General features: G+C 40.5%; 1 protein-coding gene across 1 annotated transcript; it reads left to right on the forward strand.

Moving 5' to 3' along the window:
• Positions 1-596: 596 nt before the first annotated feature.
• LOC136465366 (uncharacterized) lies at positions 597-2,608 on the forward strand. The gene is made up of 5 exons (XM_066464125.1): positions 597-813; positions 1,396-1,776; positions 1,855-2,059; positions 2,159-2,319; positions 2,412-2,608. The coding sequence occupies exons 1-5, from the start codon at positions 597-599 to the stop codon at positions 2,606-2,608; spliced, it is 1,161 nt and encodes a 386-aa protein (XP_066320222.1).
• Positions 2,609-21,323: the final 18,715 nt, after the last annotated feature.

Raw genomic sequence — 21,323 nt, forward strand, 5'->3', positions numbered from 1 at the left:
CTACTCAAGAGGCATATACAGAAGTGAGGACAAGAAAGAAATCTGATCCAGCATGGGGATATTGTACACTGATCACTGAAGGAGGAAGAAAGAAGATCAAATGCATGTTCTGTAATGATGTATTTGCAGGAGGAGGAATCCATCGTTTCAAGGAGCATTTAGCCAAATGGCCTGGTAATGTGGCAGCATGTAAAAAAGTTGATCCTGAGGTTGAGCATACAATGTATCAAAACCTGGTTGATTGGACTGAGAAGAAAAAGAAGGCACAACAGGACTATGAGGAAGGGAATGCATATGGGCCAGAACCTGGAGAACAAGATGATGTTGTTGAAGTCTCTGTTGCTAATGAACCTGGAGCCCCTTCTCGGCGTGTTGCTGCTGCACCTGCAGGAAACAAAGGAAAAAAGAGACCTGCAGCTGCAACTCCTAGTGTTGGCAAGTACTTCAAGCCTAGAACTGGCCCAGGGGATCAACCAACAATTAAGAGTGTTCTTCAAGGGGAAGCAGTCAAGGAGAAGACAGATTTGTGCATGGCAAGATGGTTCCTTGATGCCACTATTCCATTCAATGCAAGTAATTCCATTTTTTACCAACCCATGATTGATGCTGTGTGTGCATATGGTTCTGGATATAAGGGGCCAAACTTTAATCAGCTGCGTGGTTCATTGCTTGCAAAATTAGTTGTGGAAACTAGGAACTTTGTTGATGGTTTCCGCAACACTTGGAGGGAAACTGGTTGCACTATTATGGCTGATGGGTGGACTGACAGAAAGAGAAGGACCCTCATCAACTTCTTGGTCTATTGTCCCAAAGGTACTGTTTTTCTCAAGTCAATCGATGCCACTGATAGCTCCAAAACTGCAGATTTCTTGTTTAGATTATTCAAAGATGTGGTTCATTTTGTTGGGCCTGAAAATGTGGTTCATTTTGTCACTGATAATGCCTCAAACATGGTTGCTGCTGGTAGAAGGATAGAAGATGAGTTCCCATCCATTTATTGGTCCCCTTGTGCTGCCCATTGTGTCAATTTGATATTGCATGACTTTGGTAAGGAGGATGTAGTGAAGACCACCGTAGCTCATGCATTAATCATTACAAAATATGTCTACAACCATTGCTTCCCATTGTATTTAATGAGGAAGTTCACTAAAGGTCATGAGATTCTTCGTCCAGCCCAAACTCGTTTTGCTACTAATTTTATTGCTTTGCAAAGCATATATAAGCACAAGGCTGATCTGCATGCAATGGTTATCTCCAATGAGTGGACAAACTGTGCATATTATAAGGAACCAAAAGCCAAAAAATTCACTAGAGCTGTGCTAGATCAAAAGTTCTGGAAAAACTGTGCTATTGTTTGCCAATTATCAGAGCCACTAGTTCGGGTGCTGAGAATAGTGGACAGTGATGAGAGACCTGCAATGGGATATCTATTTGCAGGATTCCATGCTGCAAGAGATGAAATTGAAAAGAGATTTCAGCGAAAGAAAGAGTTTGTAAAGCCTTTCTTGGAATACATGGATGCACGGTGGGATAAGCACTTTGATAAGAATCTTCATGCTGCTGGCTTTTGGTTCAATCCTAATAATCAGTACAATCCTCAACTACGAGAGAAGTACAAGTTCGCTACTTCTGGAGTTCTTGATGTCATAGAGAGATATGCTGGCAAAGATGTTGCCCTTAGAAATATTTTGACAAAAGAAATGAAGACTTTTAGGAATGCAGAAGGTGATTTTGGGCGTGCAAGTGCTATAAATGATCGCTCGGGCATGCTTGCTGGTAACTTCATTCACTACATTGCTGTTCTTACTTTTCCAGTTCATTTAAGCATATTACTAACTTCTGTTTGTCACATAGATGAGTGGTGGGAAACTTATGGCTGCAGCGCACCAAACTTGCAGAAGCTTGCCTTGCGTGTGTTGAGCCAAACTTGTAGTGCTTCTGGATGTGAGAGGAGCTGGAGCTACTTTGAACATGTGCACTCCAAGAAAAGAAATAGATTAGAGCATCAAAGGTTAAATGATATTGTGTATGTTCATTGTAACCTGAGGCTGCGTCAAAGGTACCCCTTCTCTTGAAAGACTAAAACTTGCATAGCTAGCTGCTAGCCTATTCTATAACCTGAAAATAATATTGTCAGTATGTACTATTTGAACATTAGGTCCAAGATCAGGACTAGAAATTATGACCCAATAAGTTTGGAACAAATTGGAATGGGAAATGAAGCTTGGATCTTAGAAGACAGTCCACCTCGCCTTAACTCGGAAGAGTTGAACGCCTTTCGCAGTGAACTATCCGCACTAAGTATACAATGCAGTGATGGTAATGTCTCTTGTCAATTGTGAAATAAATTCAACTCACATACTAGTTTTTTTTTTGCTTATTTAACATCATGTCTATGTTGAAAAAAATAGAATTGGTGCTGGACTTGAATGCTATTGAGGCTGATGCCATGGAAGACAGTGACGAGATTCAGGACATTCAGGACCAGGAAAGGCCCCAAAGGGATGAAGATCTATTTGATTTTGATGGTATGGCATTTGATGTTGGTGGATCAAGTGCTTGTTATGCTGCACCACGAGATGAATGGGATCCTGTGAATTTTGATTGAGTACCATCTAGCTATCATGTTTTCTGATTGTGTTCGTAATCTTTTTAGCACGAACTTGTTTGGAACTTTTAGCATGTCGGTGTGTTATCAGTTAGCATGCACTTGATATTTTGTATTAAAGAACCAGAGGTTGTGTTGCTGTGAGCCATGAGCCCGTGACTATTTCTATGATGTATGAATATGAACTATGTATGAAGCGAAACTTATGTTATTGTTATCAGTCACTTGATGTTTTGAATTAACATGTCATTATATATATATATATATATATATATATATATATATATATATATATATATATATATATATATATATATATATATATATATATATATATATATATATATATGTATGAATCCAATTATTAATTATAGCATATATATATACACCGGTTCATAGTATTTGTGACCGGTTCAACTAGTCCGGTCCAATACAATCGGACCAGCGGTTCAACCGGTTCTATACGGTTGGACCAATGAACCAATGAACCGACAGTCTCGCCGGTTCGATCTCCGGTCCGGTCCTAAAAACTAGGGCTGTCATCACCGTGCGCCCTCCATCTTGCTATAAATAGGAGTACGCCGTCGTCAATCAGAATTTTCCCGTCGACTGCTCGCCGCCGGTGTCTTGCCCGCGCTCGCGCAATTCGTTCTTGACGTAGTGCCTAGGGCCAATTGCTTTGGCCAGAAGCTCCGCCTCGTCTTCTTGCTCCTCCCAAGCCTGATCGTGTCGCTCCTGGAAGTCCAGCGCCACCGCGTGACGTCGTCTTCCCCGAGTCCGGCCGGAGCTCCGCCATTCTCGGTTTCACGTGGTCCCGTCGATCTAGTGCGCCTCTGCCTTCACCGAGTCTACCTACGTGATCACGGTGAGCTCCTGAATGTGAAGACCGTTTCGCTTTAGTCCCTACTGCACCGTCACCATGGTTACGCCGTTCACCGACGTGCTCAGCCGCCATGCCCGGCGTGGAAGTGTCTCCTGTGCACCTTGTTCCTTCCTGATAGCTGAGTTCGGTTCGGGGAATGTAGTAGATCGTTTTGGTGAGGTCTGTTTCACCGGAGCGTCACCGTCGGCGCATTTTGCGGCCGGTCAGTGAGAGTAGCGCCACCGTGGTTGCTTGAGTCACTTACAGTGGGGTCAGCCTGTTAGTGCGAGTGAGGAAGAAGAACAGTGATGGTTTCGATTTTCTGAATTTGTGAATAGTGCTGAAACTTTGGAAATTTGTAGGAAATTCATAATAGCTCCAAAAATTCTGAAATTTTGTGTGTAGCTTCTATACATGTTCTAGTATGATTTAAAAATTTGAAACTTGAAATTTGAATAAATTTTTAATGTTCAAATATTCAGTCCATTAATTAATAAATGATATTTCCATGATTTTTGTAAGTCACTATATAACTCCAAAAATTATGAAATTTGTTTTGGTACACTAATTTATCATGAGGAAGCTTACATAAAAATTTGAGCTTAATTGGACAAAGTTTATTTTATACCTAATGTAGACTTAATTATTTAATTAATTATTCATTTAATTAATGTTTAATCAATTAGGATTTGTTTGACTTTAGAATTGATTGTTGACCTTGGGTCATTAACTTATAATGATCCTTAGTACTTTAATTAGTATTTGAACTCATACCTAATTTGTAATTAGTAAATCTTAATGACATTTCATGTGATAACAAAGGTCATTAACAAGTTAACTCGTCGAAACCCTAAGTGTTGATTAGTGTTGGATCTTGTTTTGGTCATGTTTTATGACTAGTAGGGTTCCAAGATCCATTTAGTCAAGTCACATGTGTGGTTATTAATGGTAGGATTGCAAGTTGGTTTTGTTGGCTTGCAACTGTACCGTGAAATAAAATCATTTGCGGGTGTTTTTTACATTTCATGTACCGTGAAAGCATCATGTTTACATTATCATCATGTTAAAGCATATATTATCATTTCGTGTAGAACCCGAGAACGAAACGATTCTAGTTGAGCAAGTTCTGGAAGAATCACCGGTTGTCACAGGATTCGATAATTGTGGTACTGACACAGAACCTGAGATCATCAACGAAGGCAAGCCTCGGTTTATGCATTAAACCATTACCTTGTTACTTTGAAAAGTTTATCACCTATGTTACTTATTGCATTAAGTTGTTTAATTCAAATGTTACCTACTTGATGCATTATCTACCTTGATAATTGTTTACCATCCTTGAAGATGTTTTCATTTACAAAGACGTAGAATACTTAGTATGCTTTATGGTAGGCTTTCAAAGTAAAAGTTTCGATACAATCAAAGATGGCATACTGGCTAAAGAAAGAAAGAATGTAGAATGAACTAGAGACTAGTCGGATAACTTATCTTGAATGTTGGGTAATGTTGCCGGCTATGTCGCTTAAAGGCCACTCATTGTGGATCTTCTGAATGAGACACTTTGTAGTACTGGTCACATACTCCGGTAAGCCTAATTCGGCTAATCCGATACTAAGACGAATGCCCGCGCACTAGAAGTGGAGAGATGGTGGGAGTAGCGTGTACCCTCGTGGCTGGAATGTGGCCGGATTTGAGGTGTGCTATACTCTCGGGTGGCGTGGAGACGGCTTAGTATAGGAGGATCCGGTAGCGAGGTTGATATATGCAAGATTGAGTTCTACATATGTCGTGTGATAAGGAATCCCCAGCTGGGACTTGAATCAATTCGAATTGCCGGTGCTCCGCGGTTATGGAGACTCGATTCATTACAGAAGCAATGTAGTACTGGTGAATTACTAAAATATGAGAAAAGAATGGAATGAGAATGAATGGAATACAAGAAATGTACATTTAGTTTGAGTTAATGAACAAAAGGTACTTAGTGGTAAAACTTGAAAATAGAATGAAGAATAGTAAGCTTTTGGCAAAAGAACCTTTGAATCTTGCTACATCCTTACCTTGCCCCAAACCCCTGCATCTCTAAAGTCTTACACCCCATTACATCGGGTTAGTCTTGTTGAGTACTTTTGTACTTTGGGTTTGTTAACCCTTGTTGCAGGTGAGTCGCATGCGCAGGCTTGTTTTGGTCCCTGCTGCATGTCGGTGTTTGAAGTCAATGATGATGAGGAGTAATGAATGGCCTTTGGACAAGGCACTAGTTTGTATGATAAATAAAGTTAATGTAATATTATCCCGCTACTATGGTTGTATGACACTTATGGTATTGTGAGTTTGAAAACAACTGGTTTGTAATAATGTTATCTTAAGACTTCCGCTATCTTTTACTCTGATATATATTTGAATAAACTATTGTAATCTGCAATGACTGTGATTGGGATCCTGTTTGAAAAGAGAAACGTGGATGATTCGGGTTTCCCGAGGACACCCGACAGACCTGTTGAGTTGTTGGGAACTCGTGTACGCTATCCGAGGTCTGTTAAGACAACGATAGGTGCATGTGGGCCCGATTCCTTAGGAGGTTCTGCCACAGCTGGTATCAGAGCAGTTCCCATCTAAGATCATTGTAGGTTACTTTGGAAAACCTTCAAAAATGATTTGGATCAAAGAAAGTAAACTTGATATTTTGAAAGTTCAATTTCTTTCTTCTTACCTTTGATCTAGACTCAATCCTGACTTATTTGAAAAAGTTTGTGGCGGATAATATGATTAGGTTTGTCCTATGTATTAAAAATCTAGTACTTATGATTATATTAATCTTTTATACTTAGATTCGTAAGATCGATTCATGCATCATGCTTAAGCACATTGCATAATAAATCCCCTTAATAGTGGTTGGGTAAGTAATGTCAATCCCATTCTTGCTAACCTCCATCATCCTCAAGCTATTCTTATAGTCCTACCCTAAATTCTACAGGCTATGGCAAAGACCAAGAAAACCGCACGCAAGTCCACCGGACCTCATGGAGTCCCGCGTCACCAATTGGCACCAAGAAATCACGAGCTTGGTGAAGGAAGTTCCAAGAACCTAGGAGAGGAAGGATCTTCAAGCAACCCCGCCAACGTTGAGAACCTTAACAAGGAGCTCCACACTCTTCGTCGAGCTCATGCTAAAGATCAAGAGGAGTTGGCGGAAATGCAAAGAGGTATCACCATGACCATGGAGCTACGGAATGAAGCCTAGACACGAGAAGATGCGGCCAATGAACGCGTCAATGAGTTGGAGTTCTACGTAGAAGACCTAGAGATGGACAATGCCATTCTTCATGAGAATGTCCATATGTTGTATGCTCAACTTCATCCTCCTCATGGGGATGGTGAAGTTACCGATGAAGAAATGATTGTAGCTCCAGGAGAAGTCGAGAATGAAGAAGAGGAGGAGGACCCTGAGGAGTTAGTGTACTTCTCAGATGAAGATGAGGTTTCGTCCGATACAGGCACGGATGCCGAAGACTGAAAGCTTGGAGTAGTAGTAGTTCCTTTACTGCTTTCCTAGAAAATCAGGGTTGTCTTGTGGGATACAAGACATATAATATAAATAAGAACCCTTTGTAGCATGCAACCTTTTAAAAGCTTTCAATAAAGAATAATGTAAGTAAATGTGTTTCTCTAATAGATGCCTCGTCCTATCACCCGAACTGGTGCTAGTGGCTCACATGACGATGATGAGTGCCCAAATCCTCCACCAATACCCTCGACTATGGCAGATGCCATAGCCGCACTCGTCAACGCAACGGTAGAGAATGCCAGGCTGTTAAGGGAGTTGGCGCAGAACCAGCAGGCACCATACCCTAATCATGGCCATCGTAATGGAAATGACGAGTCAACTTATGTGGATTTTACTGACACACGTCCGCCTGTGTTCTCTAAGGCAGACGAACCTTTAGAAGCTGATGATTGGCTTAGGATAATAGAGCAGAAGTTCGAGCTGATCCACTGTACTGAGGTTCAAAAACCAAGGTTTGCGGCACAGCAACTCCAAGGAGCTGCTGGTGCCTGGTGGGCAAATTTGGTAGCAGTACAGCCCGCTAGTCACCAAATCAACTGGAGGGAGTTCAAGGATGCCTTCAGGGCACATTATATTCCGGACGGTGTGATGACCATGAAGTTGGAAGAGTTCTTGGCTCTTAAGCAAGGGGAGCACCCGGTGATGCATTATGTTGGGCGTTTCAACCACCTGTCGCAGTATGCTATTGAGTATGTGAATACCGATAGGAAGAAAAAGAATCATTTTCTTAGAGGCTTGAACACTAAACTTCAGACAATGATGGCAGCCTATGGTAATGTAAATTACCATGAGACAATCAACATTGCTATCGCTTCGGAAGAGAATTACCGCCGACACAAAGAGGCGAAGAAGAAGAAAATATTTGCTTCCGGATCATCAAGTGGCAAGCGTCAGAAGATAGTATACCATCCTCAGAATCATGGCCGTACGCCATTCCGCCCACAGCAAGGCCAAAGCAGGCAGCAAATCTTCATTCGCCCTGCAACTAATATGCCTTATACTCATCAAGCACCGCAACAGCAGAACAATACAAATAATGCAAACCGCAATGCTACTCCCCAGAATCACAATTTTCCATGCTATAATTGTGGTAAACCCGGGCATTTTTCCCGAGAATGTCCATATCCTAGGAAGAACAATCCTGATGCACCCAAGGCCCCTGTTAATCAACCTCAGAATCAGTACAAGGGCAATGCTCAGAACCATCAAAAGGGTCCGGCTGAGAAGAAAACTAGAAGGGTATTCTATACGCAAGTGGAATCTATTCCAGAAGGAGAACCAGTTATGATGGGTATGTTTCCCATTGCTAAGCATCCTGCAATTACCTTATTTGATTCTGGTGCATCCCATACATTCATCAATCGTACATTTGTTGTGAAGCATGGGATAGCTATTGGGGAAACAAAAGAACCCTATCATATACAGTCGCCTGGGGGATGAATCTGTACAAGGGAGGTAGTTCAGCATGTACCTATTGATTTGGGAGGTTATGAGTTCCCTACCAATATGCTGATATTAAAGGATCAAGATATAGATGTGATCCTTGGTATGAACTGGTTAACTCAACATGGGGCTATCATTGATGTCCTGCGTAGAACCATAAGGGTAAATGCACCTGACAGCAAAACCCAACTTCTCATCCAACTTCCCTTTCCTAAGAGTATAGTGGAAACAGTCTATGCAACTGTTGTTGAAGGAGCCGAGGAAATTTTAGTGGTATGTGAGTTTACGGATGTCTTTCCCGATGACCTGCCTGGTCTGCCACTAGACCGAGACGTAGAGTTCAGAATTGATCTGAAACCAGGGACAGCACCAGTGTCCAGAAGGGCATATAGGATGCCACCCAAGGAACTGGCAGAATTAAAAATGCAACTACAAGAGTTGTTAGACAAGGGTTTCATTCAACCCAGTTCATCACCTTGGGGATGTCCTGCTATTTTCGTGAAGAAGAAGGACCAAACCTTAAGGTTATGTGTTGACTATAGGCCATTAAATGAAGTCACCATCAAGAACAAATACCCCTTACCCCGAATTGATTTGCTTTTTGATCAACTTGCAGGAGCTAAGGTATTCTCAAAGATAGACTTAAGATTAGGCTACCACTAGATTAAGATCAGACGTGAAGATGTGCCGAAGACAGCGTTTACTACCCGATATGGACTATATGAGTATCTAGTCATGTCTTTTGGGCTGACCAATGCCTCGGCTCATTTCATGTACCTGATGAACTCAGTTTTCATGCCTGAGTTGGATAAGTTTGTTGTGGTGTTTATTGATGACATTCTTATCTACTCTAAGAGCAAAGAGGAACATGCGGAACATCTCTGTATTGTTCTACAAAGATTAAGAAATCACCAACTATATGCCAAATTCAGCAAATGTGCATTTTGGTTAGAGGAAGTACAATTTCTGGGTCATGTGCTATCTGCTGAAGGTATAGCTGTTGATCCGAGTAAGGTAGAAGAAGTCCTTAATTGGAAAGCACCTACAACTGTTCATCAAGTTCGTAGCTTCCTAGGGTTGGCAGGGTATTATCGTCGGTTCATCCCTGACTTCTCCAGAATTGCGAAGCCAATTACTGGATTGCTGAAAAATCAAACTAAGTTTGTATGGTCAATAGAATGTGAAGAGGCCTTTCAAACATTGAAGAAGTTGTTGACAACTGCACCAGTATTAGCACAACCTGATATCGAGAGGCCATTTGATATCTATTGTGATGCATCTGGAATTGGTATTGGCTGTGTTCTTATGCAAGAAGGCAGAGTCATAGCATATGCTTCCAGACAACTCAAGAAGCATGAAGAACATTATCCCACCTATGATATTGAATTAGCTGCTGTTGTTCATTCGCTTAAGATTTGGCGACATTATTTATTGGGCAATATATGTCATATCTATACGGATCACAAAAGTTTGAAATACATCTTCACCCAGTTAGAGTTGAATATGAGGCAAAGAAGATGGTTGGAACTTATTAAAGATTATGATTTAGAAGTGCACTATCATCCGAGCAAGGCTAATGTGGTTGCCGATGCCCTGAGTCGCAAGAGTCATTGTCATTGCCTAATTGTAGAACCAATGCAGCGAACATTGTGTCAAGAGATGGAGCATATGAATTTACAAATCATATAACAAGGTTCCCTATCCAACATTGTAGTTGAGTCCACTATCAAAGATCAGATCATTGCTGCTCAACAGAAAAGTAAGGGCATAGCCCATATTAAGGATAAAGTTAGATCTGGGAGACCAACATGTTTCAAGATTGATGAATCAGATGTCGTATGGTTCAAGGATAGGTTGGTAGTACCCAAAAGTCCGGAGTTGCGAAAGCAGATTCTTGATGAAGCTCATTCTACAAGATACTCCATTCATCCGGGTAGCAACAAAATGTATCATGATCTGAGAAAGAGATATTGGTGGACCAAAATGAAAATAGAAATAGCTCAATATGTAGCCAAGTGTGATATTTGTCAGAGAGTCAAAGCGGTTCATATGAAGACTGCAGGTCCATTACATTCTTTGCCAGTTCCATCTTGGAAGTGGGAAGATATCTGTATGGACTTCATAGTAGGGTTGCCTAGGACATCTGCAGGCTACAATTCAATATGGGTTATTATTGATCGTTTAACCAAGATAGCTCATTTCTTACCAGTTAGAGATAAATATCGAGCGGAGCAGTATGCAAAGATATATCTTGATAGAATCTTCAGTCTGCATGGGGCACCCAAGACCATTGTCTCTGATAGAGGGTCATTGTTCATATCCAAGTTTTGGAAAAGTCTACACGAGTCTTTGGGAACTAAACTTATCCATAGTTCTGCTTATCATCCGCAAATAGATGGACAGATTGAAAGGGTAAATCAAATTCTTGAAGATATGTTAAGAGCATGTGTTCTTTCTTTTGGTGCTAAATGGGATGAATGTCTTCCCTTAGCTGAATTCTCATATAACAACAGCCATCAAGAGAGCATTAAAATGGCACCATTCAAAGCACTGTATGGCCATAGGTGCCAAACACCTTTAAATTGGTCAGAAGCGGGAGAACATTGGTTCTTTGGACCGGATGTGGTCAAGGAAGCTGAAGAGAAGGTTAAACTCATACAAGCCAATATGAAGGTAGCTTAATCCCGACAGAAAAGCTATGCTGACAAGAGGAGACGACCACTAGAATTCAAAGTGGGAGATTATGTCTACCTCAAGGTATCACCAATGAAAGGAGTTCATCGTTTTGGGATTCGGGGAAAGTTGGCACCCCGTTATGTAGGTCCTTTTCAAATCCAACAACGATGTGGACCAGTCGCCTATCGCGTCAAGCTACCAGATCACATGTCAGCTGTGCATGATATCTTTCATGTATCTCAGTTAAAGAAGTGTCTTCAAGTACCTAACCAGGAGATTGACTTTGGTGATGTAGAACTAGAACCTGATTTGACTTATGCCAAGTACCCCATTAGAGTTTTAGATCAGAAAGATCGAGTCACTCGTAGACGTACGATCAAGTTTTACAAAGTACAATGGAATCAACACACGGAAGATGAAGCTACTTGGGAGTCCGAGGATTACTTAGAAGAGAACTTTCCTGACTTCTTCGCTTCTATATAGTTGCAGTACCTTGTCTATATTATAACTTGTCTTGCTATTAACAGAATGGAAAACCCCCTCTCTAGCCTTTTGAATAAAGTTATTATGTGTTAGCTTGATACATTTCCTTTTCCATTACTTAGCCTTAAGTTTTAAATCTCAGGATGAGATTTCTTTAAGGGGGAAGGGTTGTAACACCTCTGGTGTTTTGACCTAATACTAAAATTTGACATGTCATCATGTGCATTGCAAAGCATTCATATAGCATAAAGTTCTGAATGCATTCACTAAATAAGGTTTATTTCATAATGTTGTTATTTCATGTGATCATGTGAGGTCATGTGTCATTTAACTCAAATAACCCTAATGGGCCATGTTACTGGTCAAAAATCAAAATCTAAGTAAAAGAAAGACAAATCAAATTTGAATTCATATTCAAATTATAAATGTCCCTTTTGCCCCTTTTGACTAATTCAAAATCCATGAGGAATTTGGGGTTGAGGCAAAAAGCAAAGTTGGAGATTATTTTATGTAGATCAACTTTGGTATTCAAAGTTTTTCAAGTTTACATATAAAATTTGGAGTAATTTTGAAATGTTTCAAATGCTCAAATGCACCCCAAATTCAAATTTCAAAATAGAGGCAGAATTTGAAAATATTTCTAGAAGGAAAGTTGTAGAGTTTGAAAAATTGAACAACTTTCATTTTTGGAGATTTTCAACTTCTTTAGAAAATTTGTGAGTAATTTGAAAAATGAATGCAGTGGCAGTTCTGTAAATTTTTCAAAAAAATCTATCTCCACCTCTCTGCTTACCGCCGGCGCCACGCGGAGATCACCGCCGATCGAGTTTCACCGCTTTCACGCGCAGTGACATGCCCAAACCTCTGTGGTGAGTTCGCCCGTGTGCTGTCATCACCGTGCGCCCTCCATCTTGCTATAAATAGGAGTACGCCGTCGTCAATTGGAATTTTCCCGTCGACTTCTCGCCGCCGGTGTCTTGCCCGCGCTCGCGCAATTCGTTCTCGACATAGTGCCTTGGGCCAATTGCTTTGGCCAGAAGCTCCGCCTCGTCTTCTTGCTCCTCCCAAGCCTGATCGTGTCGCTCCTAGAAGTCCAGCGCCACCGCGTGACGTCGTCTTTCCCAAGTCCGGCCGGAGCTCCGCCATTCTCGGTTTCACGTGGTCCCGTCGATCCAGTGCGCCTCTGCCTTCACCGAGTCTACCTACATGATCACGGTGAGCTCCTGAATGTGAAGACCGTTTCGCTTTAGTCCCTACTGCATCGTCACCATGGTTACGCCGTTCATCGACGTGCTCAGCCGCCATGCCCGGCGTGGAAGTGTCTCCTGTGCACCTTGTTCCTTCCTGATAGCTGAGTTCGGTTCGGGGAATGTAGTAGATCGTTTTGGTGAGGTCTGTTTCACTGGAGCGTCACCGTCGACGCATTTTGCGGCCGGTCAGTGAGAGTAGCGCCATCGTGGTTGCTTGAGTCACTGACAGTGGGGTCAGCCTGTCAGTGCGAGTGAGGAAGAAGAACAGTGATGGTTTCGATTTTCTGAATTTGTGAATAGTGCTGAAACTTTGGGAATTTGTAGGAAATTCATAATAGCTCCAAAAATTCTAAAATTTTGTGTGTAGCTTCTATACATGTTCTAGTATGATTTAAAAATTTGAAACTTGAAATTTGAATAAATTTTTAATGTTCAAATATTCAGTCCATTAATTAATAAATGCAATTTCCATGATTTTTGTAAGTCACTATATAACTCCAAAAATTATGAAATTTGTTTAGGTACACTAATTTGTCATGAGGAAGCTTACATAAAAATTTGAGCTTAATTGGACAAAGTTTATTTTATACCTAATGTAGACTTAATTATTTAATTAATTATTCATTTAATTAATGTTTAATCAATTAGGATTTGTTTGACTTTAGAATTGATTGTTGACCTTGGGTCATTAACTTATAATGATCCTTAGTACTTTAATTAGTATTTGAACTCATACCTAATTTGTAATTAGTAAATCTTAATGACATTTCATGTGATAACAAAGGTCATTAACAAGTTAACTCGTCGAAACCCTAAGTGTTGATTAGTGTTGGATCTTGTTTTGGTTATGTTTTGTGACTAGTAGGGTTCCAAGATCCAATTAGTCAAGTCACATGTGTGGTTCTTAATGGTAGGATTGCAAGTTGGTTTTGTTGGCTTGCAACTGTACCGTGAAATAAAATCATTTGCGGGTGTTTTTTACATTTCATGTACCATGAAAGCATCATGTTTACATTATCATCATGTTAAAGCATATGCTATCATTTCGTGTAGAACCCGAGAACGAAACGATTCTAGTTGAGCAAGTTCTGGAAGAATCATCGGTTGTCACGGGATTCGATAATTGTGGTACTGACCCGGAACCTGAGATCGTCAACGAAGGCAAGCCCCGGTTTATGCATTAAACCATTACCTTGTTACTTTGAAAAGTTTATCACCTATGTTACTTATTGCATTAAGTTGTTTAATTCAAATGTTACCTACTTGATGCATTATCTACCTTGATAATTGTTTACCATCCTTGAAGATGTTTTCATTTACAAAGGCGTAGAATGCTTAGTATGCTTTATGGTAGGCTTTCAAAGTAAAAGTTTCGATACAATCAAAGATGGCATACTGGCCAAAGAAAGAAAGAATGTAGAATGAACTAGAGACTAGTCGGATAACTTATCTTGAATGTTGGGTAATGTTGCCGGCTATGTCGCTTAAAGGCCACTCATTGTGGATCTTCTGAACAAGACACTTTGTAGTACTGGTCACATACTCCGGTAAGCCTACTTCGGCTAATCCGATACTAAGACGAATGCCCGCGCACTGGGAGTGGAGAGATGGCGGGAGTAGCGTGTACCCTCGTGGCTAGAATGTGGCTAGATTTGAGGTGTGCTGTACTCTCGAGTGGCGTGGAGACGGCTTAGTATAGGAGGATCCGGTAGCGAGGTTGATATATGCAAGATTGAGTTCTACATATGTCGTGTGATAAGGAATCCCCAGCTGGGACTTGAATCAATTAGAATTGCCGGTGCTCCGCGGTTATGGAGACTCGATTCATTACAGAAGCAATGTAGTACTGGTGAATTACTAAAATATGAGAAAAGAATGGAATAAGAATGAATGGAATACAAGAAATGTACATTTAGTTTGAGTTAATGAACAAAAGGTACTTAGTAGTAAAACTTGAAAATAGAATGAAGAATAGTAAGCTTTTGGCAAAAGAACTTTTGAATCTTGCTACATCCTTACCTTGCCCCAAACCCCTGCATCTCTAAAGTCTTACACCCCGTTACGTCGGGTTAGTCTTGTTGAGTACTTTTGTACTCAGGGTTTGTTAACCCTTGTTGCAGGTGAGTCGCATGCGCAGGCTTGTTTTGGTCCCTACTGCATGTCGGTGTTTGAAGTCAACGATGATGAGGAGTAATGAATGGCCTTTGGACAAGGCACTAGTTTGTATGATAAATAAAGTTAATGTAATATTATCCCGCTACTATGGTTGTATGACACTTATGGTATTGTGAGTTTGAAAACAACTGGTTTGTAATAATGTTATCTCAAGACTTCCGCTATCTTTTACTCTGGTATATATTTGAATAAACTATTATAATCTGCAATGACTGTGATTGGGATCCTGTTTGAAAAGAGAAACGTGGATGATTCGGGTTTCCCGAGGACACCCGACAGACCTGTTAAGTTGTTGGGAACTCGTGTACGCTATCCGAGGTCTGTTAAGACAACGATAGGTGCATGTTGGCCCGATTCCTTAGGAGGTTCTGCCACAGACGGCGGGTGGGGAGGTCACAGTGGTCCTAGCAGTGGTCGAGATGGCGAAGGGAAGAGTAAGATGGGTATGGAGGGGGAAGAGAGGAGGAAGATGATGAGTTAGATAGAAACCATGCACCGTTATCCTTCCACACGCGGGCACGCCTATTAACTGTTAAGGGGGTCGTTATCCATCCACACCGGCGTGTCCTGTTAGGTCTTGTTCATTTATTTTTTCAAACTAAAAGGGCTTTAGAGGATTGGAAGGGATTTTAGGGCCTTTTTGGATCCCCTCCTCTAAACTTTAGAGCTTTAAAAACTTTAGAGTACTTTAGCTCATTTTTCGAGTCTAAAGCTCTAATGTGATGTAGGCTAAAGTTTATAGCCAGTAACTTTACACCACCTATTTAGAGGCTTTAGCTCTAAATTTTAGTGCTTTAAGGTTTAGATTAGAGTACAGGATCCAAACAGATCCTTAGTCTCTCTAAATTAAGCTTCTTAGGGGGTATTTGGGATTACTCCACAAATTCCACCATAGAGCAGCTCCATAAAAAAATAGAGTTTGTGGAGCACTACTTTCACAGCACTACACTTTTTTCTCGAAGAGAGTGCACGAAGCTAAAACCGTTTGGCTAAAAAACTCGGAACGGAGCTAAAAAACGTGGAGCGGAGCTGTCCAAAATACCACTTAATTTCTAGATGAAATGAGCAAGGAGTCAGCTATCTACTCTATCTGGCTCTACTCTACCGAGTCTACCTCGGGTGTTTTTATCCATGCGCACGTATTTTAGGTGGTGTTTAAATCCAGGGGCTAAAGTTTAGAGGTGTCACATCGGGTGTCACATGGGAGTGTCATATGAGAGTGTTCGGATAGTAATAATAAAACAAATTACAGAAGTCCTCAGTAATCCACGAGATAAATTTATTAAGCCTAATTAATCCGTCATTAGCACATGAGCCTAATTAATCCGTCATTAGCACATGTACTGTAGCTTGACTGTAGCACCACATTATCAAATCATGGATTAATTAGGCTTAAAAAAGTCGTCTCACAAATTAGTCGCAATCTGTGCAATTAGTTATTTTTAGTCTATATTTAATATTTTATGCATATGTCCAAACATCTGATGTGATAGGGATTAAACTTTAGAAGAAGAAACTAAACAAGGCCTTACTCTGCATGTGCCGCTCGTGAGTGGTGACCACCACAGTATAGCCTGTCAGCGACTGACCACGCACCAGCCCGCCACGGCGCCACGTTCTCGTTCGGTTCCCCACGTCGTCTTCCTTCCTCCATGGCCTCCTCCATCCCCATGTAGGCCACAGCCCACATGCACATTTTCTCTTAGACTGTCTTCAACAACCGTGATCCAAAATATAAGATGCATTCGTCCTTTGGGTAGCGCTACAGACAAAGGGTTCAATATCTATTTTTGGTTTTCTTCAACGACAAGACCCAAAAGACAATCCTTTCTATAAATGAGTCTGCAGGAGAGAGGATACTCAGATTTGGGTTATGCCTCTTCTGACACCCAAAATAGGTCTTTCATATAGATAATCTGTTGAAGACTCTTGGTATTGTGTTGAAGATCCATTTTGTATTTAGCTTCCTCAATGCATCTCGTGTTGGAGACACCTTACCGCCGTTGAATACCTCGCCCTAGCCCCACTCTTCTCTAGTTCTCTCGGAATTCTTCCCATCCAAACGGTCGAGCGGAAATAACGCGCCGAACGGTGGGAACGCGGGAACCGCGACTTTTCCCACGCGCTGCTATCCTGCACGGGCTATGCATATGGTTGTGCGGCCCACGTGTACGATGGAGCGTGGTTTTGGCGTAGGTTTTCCGACTCGGTTAGGTACGTAAGTGTGTTTCCATATATTGCAGAGAGAATTATGTATTTAGCACTGAAACAAATCAGTCTTTCGTATTTAGCAGTTAAAATTTTGAACTTTCTTATCTGGCATCAAGTTAAAATTTCCTTCCCTATATGGCACTACCGTCCATTCCATCTATTTATGTGTTAGTGGACTACTTTGACTGTGTCAGTTTTTTCATAGTGGGACAGCACTACCCCTCCTCCTTCATGAATCGCACGAACAGGCACCGGAAGCAAAACGTGTCGGCCTCCTACACTTTCCGTTCCGATTCGCAGCCTAGGGTTAGGGCGGCTGCCGCTGGCGTCTTCCCGGCGGCAAGGCGGCTCCCGGCGTCTAGGCAGTGCGTCGCCCTTCTCCTCCCCCGGCTCTAGGGGCGGCGGGTCCGCCCCAGCCATTGGCTGCCGGCGGAGACTCTTCCCGGCGGCAAGGCGGATCCCAGCGTCGAGGCTGCGCGTCTCCCTTCTCCTCCCCCCGGCTCGCGCCTCAGTTCGCAGCAGGTGCCCTAGGCGCCGCGTCCGCCCCGCCTGATCCCCCCTGCGTCGATGCGGCACGCCTCACAGAAGTTCAGAATTACAGGTAGAGTTTCTTTTTTTTCCACTCCATGTGCTTCTTTGCCTTGTGAGATTAGAAACGAAATGGAAAGCGCGGACCAACTGATCTGTTGTGTGCTAGTAGTAGTATGGTAGTGTGCATCTCAGATTTTCAGTGTTGAAAATCAGTCAGTTGCCTGTTTGTGCTTGTAGATAGTTCTTGCAGTTTGACTTTACTGATCACTTTTGTTTCCTTGTTTTTGTAGAATCTTTGCCTCCACATGGAATGTCAGAGGTAAATCCCCAAGGGGATTGAATCTAGATGAATGGCTCCATTCTTCACCTCCAGCTGATATCTATGTTTTAGGGTGTGTAGCGCCAAGGGCTTCTAAATTTTAAACAAAATTTAACTTCACGATATGCTCTTGAGTGCTGGAAACTGTTTAACTTCTTTTTCTTGTTGTCAGATTTCAAGATTGTTTCTTTGAATGCTGGAAATGTTCTTGGCACCGAAGATAATCTCCCAACCAAAAAGTCAGTATCTGCCATGCTGTCTGAGCTCATGTACTGCCTCCAGCGGTCCAGCCCCACCCATCCTGCTGGTGCACTTGCAGGCAGTGGAACCCTTGCTGCCACCTACCACCGCTGCCCACTGCTCAGGGCCTCAGGGGACTTTCTGAAAACCCAAGACAAGAAACTCACCAAGTTGCAGCTGGCTGTTGTGTTCAAGTTCAACTATGCTTTCTATGGCGACGGGACAACATTGTTGTGTGAGAAGATAGAGTGTTTACTTTGCACATGAAAAAAAATCTATGCCTCTACGTCCTGGATTGATCTTGTTTACTTCCAACAAAACAAAAAAGAACCAGTCTCATGCAGTCATGCGGTTGAAATTTATTTTTCCTCTTCGCGCAACCAAATTAAATAGCACTTTTTAAGAGATATTTTTCTGAATATATTTCATGTGTTTCCAAAATGAAATGTGTTCTGCTAATCTTTGTGGATGCTTTTCTCCAGTATCGTGCAGATTTTCCTAGTGTTCTACAGAAACAGGTTGTTTTTGTGGATTTAGCCCCAATCTTTCTAATTATGAAGTTCTATTCCACACACATAATTACTTCTAGTTTTGAGCTTCTATTTAAATTTTCTAGTTCGTTGCATTGTTTTAACAGGCTATAGATGGCGCTGAAGGTTTTCAGAACACACACCAACCTCAGCATTATGAGTCAGCAAAATTTAGTATCGAGCAGGTCTGTTCCACTTGAACCCTGAAAAATGATGGGGACTTCATACATATTTACTTCAAAATTTAGTTCGCTTGTTCATTGAGCTAATTACTTGTAGTCCCAGTCAAACATTTCCCAGTGGAGAAACAAGACAAAACAACCATGGTTTATGAGTCCAAATTTGCACTTTTCGCTATGAAATTAACAAGAGAATTATGTATTTATAATTGTAAATGAGTAAAATACGCATTGGGAAGGCTTGTGCCCTGTTGCTACATCTATTCGCCATTATTTAGGGATCTTTTTTACCAGCAATCTCACAAATCATCCGAAGACCATTTTGCTTCAATCTTCCCTGGATCTCCAATGAAATAAAAGTTGTCTTCTTCATGATGTGCCAAACATCAGCAGCAATCAATTTCCATTGTTGATGATTTTTTTTTCAATTTTTCATCTAAATGGACATTTCAGTTAAACATCATTATTTACTCTGCTGACCTTAGCCAGAGTTTAAGAGTTGAAGGGAACCATATGCTGCCACACCCAAAGGTTGGATCGTAGGTTCAGTGTCTGTGACCCAGTTAGCTTGGGATGCAGGCAACATTGCCTCTCTTTACTAACATAGTTCGCTTTTTTCATATAAAGTGCAAGTGCTTCAGGAAGGGGAACAAGAAGGAGGGAAAGAGGAGCAACTTCGGGGAGGCTTGCTACTTTGTTAAGTTTCAATGCTTGATATGTAGCTCACTATTAGTTGCCTAGAGAACTCATTTAGGGACAGAGGGAGTAATTCGTAGTTTCGGTGATTGAGCGAGAAATATGAGTACTTGTATACTTCTGATGTTCAAGCGTGGAGAACTCTAGATGATTGGCTAGTTGTGACACCAGATGCTCAAACCTGTACTATTCGAAGCATTTGTGGAGAAATATCTGTTTGTTGTTGTCTTCGTGTCTTGCGATGATCTGACAAGAATATAGGATTGACCAAACTGAGATGAGTGAGCTGCTAAATTACATCAAACAATTTCTGACCAAGCTAACTAGACAGGGCAAATCCCTCCCGTGCTAAGCCTACCCCAGCAGGATCTGCTCTTGCCTTAGAATTTGAAATTTATTATTTATTTATTTGCAGACTTCGATTATCAAAATCCCATGTTTTAGTTCACAATATATTTATGATATTTATAATTTTCTTATTTGATAACATGTCCATCTATTATTTTTCTATTTGGCATTATGTATTTCTGCTATAAAGAAGGGCATTTATGTCATTTTACCAGCCACTTGACGCTGTTAATAACCCAAATGGACGGCAGTGCTATCTAGGGAAGGAAATTTCAACTTGGTGCCAAATAAGAAAATTCAAAATTTTTAGTGCTAAATACGAAAGACTGATTTGTTTCAGTGCCAAATACATAATTCTCCCTATATTGTACGTATGTTTTCTTCCTCTTTCTTTTTTTCTTTTCTTCGTTTTCTTTTCTTTTCTTCTCTCTTTTTATTTTTTTATTTTCGTGCTTCATTTTTTATTTATATTTCTTTTTTTTTCTATGTGATTTTTTATAAAATTTTTATGTTTCTTTTATTCTTTTATTTTCTTTTTCTTTTTATTTCCTTTCTTCTATTTATTTTTTATTTTTGTTTATTTTTTGTTTCATGTGATTTTTCATTATTCTTTTTCATTTTTGTATTATTATTTATTTTATTGCTTTTTTGGTTTTACTATAATTAATTACTTTATTTTTTTGTTTTCTTTTTATATTTTTACTCTTTTGTATTTCTTTGTTTTTCTCTCTATTTTGTCTTTATGTTTTCTATAATTTTTTATTTTCTATTTTCAAGTTTACCTTACTTAATTATTTTTTCATGTTAAATTTTTTTATTTCTATATTTCATGAAATGCTATTATTCACGTAGTATAGATGTGATGTTATATGATGTTTTTTTTATGTTCACGTGGTATATAATGTCATCTTCTGTGATGTTTTTTGTGATGTTCATGTGTTATACATGTGATGTTCTATGATTTTTTTTATGTTCATGTGGTAGATTTGTGATGTTCTAAGATGTATTTTGTGATGTTCGTATAGTATATATGTGATGTTCTATGATGTATTATGTTATGTTCATGTAGTATATATGTGATGTTCTATTATGTTTTTTATGATTTTCACGTAGCATATATGCGATGTTTTATGATGTATTTAGTGACGTTCACTTAGTATACATGTGATATTCTATAGTATATTTTAGAATGTTTGAAAAGTATCCA

This window comes from Miscanthus floridulus, chromosome 7, assembly GCF_019320115.1.
Source record: "Miscanthus floridulus cultivar M001 chromosome 7, ASM1932011v1, whole genome shotgun sequence".
NCBI classification, from domain to species: Eukaryota; Viridiplantae; Streptophyta; class Magnoliopsida; order Poales; family Poaceae; genus Miscanthus; species Miscanthus floridulus.

What these genes read in the sequence shown, in the direction of transcription:
- LOC136465366 (XM_066464125.1), top strand. Translation starts at nt 597, where the DNA reads ATGATTGATGCTGTGTGTGCATATGGTTCTGGATATAAGGGGCCAAAC. An exon ending in TCGCTCGGGCATGCTTGCTG is followed by an intron (nt 1,777 to 1,854) that starts GTAACTTCATTC and finishes TTTGTCACATAG; the next exon opens with ATGAGTGGTGGGAAACTTAT. An exon ending in AAGTATACAATGCAGTGATG is followed by an intron (nt 2,320 to 2,411) that starts GTAATGTCTCTT and finishes TGAAAAAAATAG; the next exon opens with AATTGGTGCTGGACTTGAAT.